Source organism: Haliotis rufescens, unplaced genomic scaffold, assembly GCF_023055435.1.
Source record: "Haliotis rufescens isolate VD_foot unplaced genomic scaffold, xgHalRufe1.0.p SCAF_6, whole genome shotgun sequence".
Taxonomy (NCBI): domain Eukaryota; kingdom Metazoa; phylum Mollusca; class Gastropoda; order Lepetellida; family Haliotidae; genus Haliotis; species Haliotis rufescens.
In genome coordinates this window covers 14,289,162-14,294,731 of record NW_025964334.1, presented here as the reverse complement: position 1 = coordinate 14,294,731, position 5,570 = coordinate 14,289,162, and the positions used below count along the sequence as shown (strand labels likewise).

Here is a 5,570-nt window from a genome sequence, read left to right as displayed (position 1 = left end):
ATTATTCAGTCACGTCACTTTTTCAAGGACAACACTTGCTGATAAACTCCAACATTCTCAATCATTGAGTTTCATTTCACTCATCATCATATAAAAACATTTAATGAGTTTGTTTAATAAATAGGAATTATGAATTTAAATCGTGGTTTTTAGACAATGATCAAACTAAATGCAATTGTGAAATACCTACATTAATTATTTTTGTGGTAATAACGGTACTGAAAAGGTTTCACTGCATCCATATCAGCGAGTGAGTTCATTTTAACTACTCGCTTAAAGTGGGAGGAAAGCTGAAAACGACCTATCACGCATGCGTTTACTATATTTCAGAAAAGTGACGAATCTGAGACTCACACCGACAACTCTGTATAATGAGGACGAATATAAGGAGGCGGATGTGGAGGAGGAAGAGTAGTGGGGCGGAGGTGGGGCGGGGGGTAAGAGCCGGAGCGGGTGCAGGAAAAGAAAGAGCAGGCGGGAGTGGATGGGGTGGAGGCGCAGGAAGAGAAGGAGGGGTAGAGGGGAGGAAGAAAAGGAGGGGTGGAGGGGCAGGAATAGCAAGAGGAGTTGGATGGGATTGATGGGGAGGAATAGCAGGAGGAGGAGGAAGGGCAGGAGGAGGAGAAGGAAGAGCAGGAGGAGGGGAAGGAAGAGGAGGAGGAATAGCAAGAGGGTGGAGGAGAGAGGAGCAGAAGGGGTAGAAAGGCAGGAGGAGAAGGAAGAGGAGGATGGGTGGAGGGACAGGAAGGGCGGGAAGAGCAGGAGGAGAAGGAGCAGGAGGGGTGGAGGGGCAGGAAGAGCAGCAGGAGGAGGTGGAAGAGCAGGAGGAGGAGAAGGATGAACAGGAAGGAAGGGTGGAAAGGCAGGAAGAGCAGGAAGGGTGGAGGTGACAGGAAGAGCAAGAAGAGGAGAAGGGGGAGCAGGAAGAGCAGGAGGGTTGGAGGTGACAGGAAGAGGAGAAGGAGGAGGAGATGGAAGAGCAGGAGAAGGGGGAGATGGAGGGACAGGAAGAGCAAGAGGGGATGGAAGAGCAGGAGAATGTGGAAGATAAGGAGGAGGAGAAGGAAGAGCAGGAGAAGGAGGAAGAGCAGGAGGGTGGAGGAGAAGGATGAACAGGAAGGAAGGGTGGAAAGGCAGGAGGAGCAGGAAGGGTGGAGGTGACAGGAAGAGCAAGAAGAGGAGAAGGAGGAGCAGGAAGAGCAGGAGGGTTGGAGGTGACAGGAAGAGGAGGAGGGAATGGAAGTGAAGGAAGAGCAGGAGGAGGTGGAAGAGATGGAAGGGCAGGAGGAGGTTGATGGACAGGAAGAGCAGGAGGGGTGGAAGAGATGGAGGAGCAAGAGGAGGTGGAAGAGAAGGGAGGGCAAAAGAAGGTGGAAGAGAAGGAAGAGCAGGGGGTGGAGGAGCAGGAAGAGCAAGAGGGAATGGAAGACGAAGAAGGGTTTGGAAGAGAACGGAAGAGCAGGAGGAGGTGGAAGAGAAGGAAGAGGAGAAGGGGGAGCAGGAAGAGCAGGAGGGTTGGAGGTGACAGGAAGAGGAGAAGGAGGAGGAGATGGAAGAGCAGGAGAAGGAGGAGATGGAGGGACAGGAAGAGCAAGAGGGGATGGAAGAGCAGGAGGATGTGGAAGAGAAGGAGGAGGAGAAGGAAAAGCAGGAGGGACAGGAAGAGTAGGAAGAGCAGGAGAAGGAGGAAGAGCAGGAGGGTGGAGGAGAAGGATGAACAGGAAGGAAGGGTGGAAAGGCAGGAGGAGCAGGAAGAGCCGGAAGGGCGGAGTTGACAGGAAGAGCAAGAAGAGGAGGTGGAAGAGAAGGAAGAGCAGGGGGTGGAGGGGCAGGAAGAACAAGAGGGAATGGAAGAGAAAGAAGAGCAGAAGGGTGTGGAAGAGAAAGGAAGAGCAAGGGCAGGATTAACAGGAGGGGGTGGAAAAGAAGGAAGAGCAGGAGGGGTGGAAGAGAAGGAAGAGCAGGGGGAGGGGTGGAAGAGAAGGAGGAGCAGGGGGGTGGAAGAGATGGAAGAGCAGGGGGGGGGTGGAAGAGCAGGAGGGGGTGGAAGAGACGGAAGAGCAGGAGGGGTGGAAGAGAAGGAAGAGCAGGAGGGATGGAAGAGACGGAAGAGCAGGAGGGGTGGATGAGAAGGAAGAGCAGTGGGGGGGTTGAAGAGAAGGAAGAGCAGGGGGAGGGGTGGAAGAGACGGAAGAGCAGGGGGGTGGAGGGGCAGGAACGGCAGGAGGGATTGGAGGTGGAGGGGGGGAGATATATGAAGGAAAAGTAATGTTATCTATCAGTTCACATTTATGGTTATTGCGGTGGTGTAAATCTTAGACGCCACAATCCGCTGTGCTGAAATGCGTCCAGAGCTATGTTCATGGGTTCGAATCCCAGATTCGCCGTTATTATGTTTCTAGATTTGTGTGAGCCATCGTGTGTAATTCGAATTTGGTAAACGCGGTCTTTCCTCCCATCGAGCTGACATATTGAAACCAGATGTTGCAAAAAGGTGAGCATTCCCCCCCCCCCCCCCCCCCCCCCCCCCCCCCCACTCCTCTCCATGGGTGGCCAGGTCGTCTGATGCGCCGCAGTTTGCTGTGCAGAGTTGTGTCCCTTTGTGCACGCACGAAACCTTTGGCAGGATGCTCTATATCTCGACAGCCGAGTTACGATGATACTCGAGTCATAATATTCGCAAAAGGTAGTAAACTGGGATGGAAAAGGCCAAAAGTGGTATAAATGAATCAAACCATAATCTGTCATTTATATCAAAACCTATCAAATTTTATTCTTATTTAGATAATGTTCACATTTTCCGGACCATCCTTTATATTCCGATGAGATCAGTGATCTTAGACCATTTATCTGCAATCCATTTACGTTTATTACACAACAAACACTTTTTTATGACCCCAGCTTTTTAAAGCTTTTTAAACTTGAAATATCAAGTTAAACATAATTCTAACCAAAGTGTAAAAATCCTACTTCTAGAGATCTGAACTCAACTTTTGAATAAAATTCTTCCATCACCAAGACCGATTACTAAAAGCCAGGCTTTCTCCTCTTTCAGTGTACGTAAGCCCAAGGGACACTATTCCATCATACACATACTTGCTAGAGCTTGGTAATTGAATTCCAATGGTATCGCGATTTTTCTTTCCTGAGCGTCTATCCCCACAGCCGCATGATGAATGTGTTGTTCACCCGGGAATCTGATGATCACAGTCCAAGACCCATAACTGACGACCAACGATGTTTGTCTTCGCCATGGGACACCACCAAACGATGGCTTGAAATAATTCTTCTATCGCTAAAACGTCTTGGTTTTCTCGAGGGACCCTGGTTGTGGTATGTTACGAGATACGGGTTTATGGTTAACGTTATATGATATCTCCGAAGAGATAAGAATCGGTCGACGATTTGGCGTTTACGGTGTCAGTGCAGAAATGATGACTCTAGCATTCAGCTGTGACTGAGGAGGTCGTTGGAAGGCATAATAATGGAATCTCGTTAGACGCGATCTCAGCCGTTATAGTTCCTAGAACAGCCACACAACCTAAGAGGTATTTAAATTTTGTGGTTTAAGTTTGACGAGACTAGGGATGGATTCTTATGCCTGTGTTCAGGTGGAAAAGTTATTGTCATTACGTCGATACTGAACAGAACATCCACTGTACCAAAACAGTAATTAAATTTAGTGGTTCAAATGAGACAAGATACAACTTGGAATAATATAATATTTCAGTTTCGTTGAGGAAGTTAATTTGGGTATAAAATTGTTCTTATTATTACACCATATTCTTAAATTGTTCGGTTAAGTTCATTGCTTTCATGACATTCAATTTATATTACAATTATTTATCAAAATGTAATTGTCATACACGTTCTACGAATCTTGCTGGGATTCGGACCGAGTACCTTTACACCAGGAGGCGGATACTGTGTTCAGGTGGACAAAGAAAGAACTCAGCACACCATGAAAAGGATGATATTTGACAAGGTTAGACGCCCTGTGAGCCAGAATGCAAGCACGTGCAAAGCCTAAACTCTAATCTTGTCGTTGGTAATGCAACAGCAATGCCACATTTAGAAAGCAAGAAGTAAAAGTGGGTGAGTGAGTGGGGTTTATCGCCGATTTGAACAGTATTCCATTTACATCACATTGTGTCAGCTGAATGTGGGAGGAAAGCCCGAAGTGATGCAGGTCTCAGACGCTTTCCACTTTGATGAAACCCACGAGCACAGGCAGTAGAGAATGAGCTTTTGAAGTGCGGGTTGATGTTTATGACATTTCCAGGATTATAGACTAGGAAACAGAACGTTGGAGACTAATTACGTCTGTCTTTTGTTTCAAATAACAATAAGAAAATGGGACCAATGGTCTGTGTTGATGTCATCACTAACCTTTAAATGAAGTTTAAAGTTTTCATTTCCAAAAATAAGCAACAATAATCAAAATGTTTAAAAGGTCATCTCTGAATTCTTGATGGATCTCCCTACAATTTGAGATGGCAATGATCAATAACACAGAACAAATAGCTCAATTATGTTAACATCAAAGTCCTATATTCTATGGTGATTTAAAGGCTACTCATCACCATATCAATGATATACGTTGCCATTATGTAGTTACACATCTAACAGGTTCCTATTTTGGTACATTACTAAACGTATACTAGTATACAAATTATGAAGTTGTAAACAATTACACTATCTACCAACAGCAGTACAGGTAGTTTAATTCTGCACAATTACACTACTTACCAACAGCAGTGCTGGGTGGTTTAATTCCACACATAACGTTCTCAACCAACAGCAGTGCTGGGTGGTTTACTTCTGCACAATTACACTACCTACCAACAGCAGTGCTGAGTAGTTTAATTCCACACAATTACACTACCTACCAACAGCAGTGCTGGGCTGGTTTAATTCCACACTATAACGCTATCAAACAACAGCAGTGCTGGGGTAGTTTAATTCTACACAATGACACTACCTACCAACAGCAGTGCCGGTGTGGTTTAATTCTACACAATAACGCTATCACGCATCAGCAGTGCTGGGGTGGTTTAATTCCACACAATTACGTTATCAATCAACAGCGGCGCTGGGAAGTTTAATTCCACACAATAACGCTATCAACCAACAGCAGTGCTGGGGTAATTGATTCTGCACAATTACACTACCTACCAACAGCAGTGCTGGTGTGGTTTAATTCTACACAATTACACTGCCTACCAACAGCAGTGCCGGTGTGGTTTAATTCGACACAATAACGTTATCAATCAACAGCGGCGCTGGGAAGTTTAATTCCACACAATAACGCTATCAACCAACAGCAGTGCTGGGGTAGTTTGATTCTGCATAATTACACTATCCACCAACAGCAGTGCTGGGGTAGTTTAATTCTGCGCAGTTACACTACCTACCAACAGAACTGCTAGGGTAGTTTAATTCTGCACAATTACACTACCTACCAACAGCAGTGCTGGGTAGTTAAATTCTGCACAGTTACACTACCTACCAACAGCAGTGCTTGGGTAGTTTAATTCCACACACTAATACTATCTGCCAACCGAAGTGCG

At 46.1% G+C, this 5,570-nt stretch overlaps 2 protein-coding genes across 2 annotated transcripts; both read left to right on the top strand.

Moving 5' to 3' along the window:
- The first annotated feature begins 484 nt into the window (after positions 1-484).
- Positions 485-841, top strand: LOC125374719 (protamine-like). The gene has a single exon (XM_048385987.1). It carries the CDS (start codon positions 485-487, stop codon positions 839-841), a length of 357 nt encoding a protein of 118 aa, XP_048241944.1.
- A 395-nt stretch (positions 842-1,236) lies between these two features.
- On the top strand, positions 1,237-2,129 carry LOC125374718 (sodium/potassium/calcium exchanger 1-like). Its single transcript, XM_048385986.1, has 2 exons — positions 1,237-1,590; positions 1,779-2,129. Exons 1-2 carry the CDS (start codon positions 1,237-1,239, stop codon positions 2,127-2,129), a joined length of 705 nt encoding a protein of 234 aa, XP_048241943.1.
- Positions 2,130-5,570: the final 3,441 nt, after the last annotated feature.

Excerpts from the sequence above, each read along its gene's own strand:
- LOC125374718 (XM_048385986.1), top strand. The coding sequence starts at position 1,237 with ATGGAAGTGAAGGAAGAGCAGGAGGAGGTGGAAGAGATGGAAGGGCAG. Across the intron at positions 1,591-1,778 it reads GAGATGGAGGGACAGGAAGA|GAAGAGCAAGAAGAGGAGGT; the intron begins GCAAGAGGGGAT and ends CGGAGTTGACAG.
- LOC125374719 (XM_048385987.1), top strand. The coding sequence starts at position 485 with ATGGGGTGGAGGCGCAGGAAGAGAAGGAGGGGTAGAGGGGAGGAAGAA.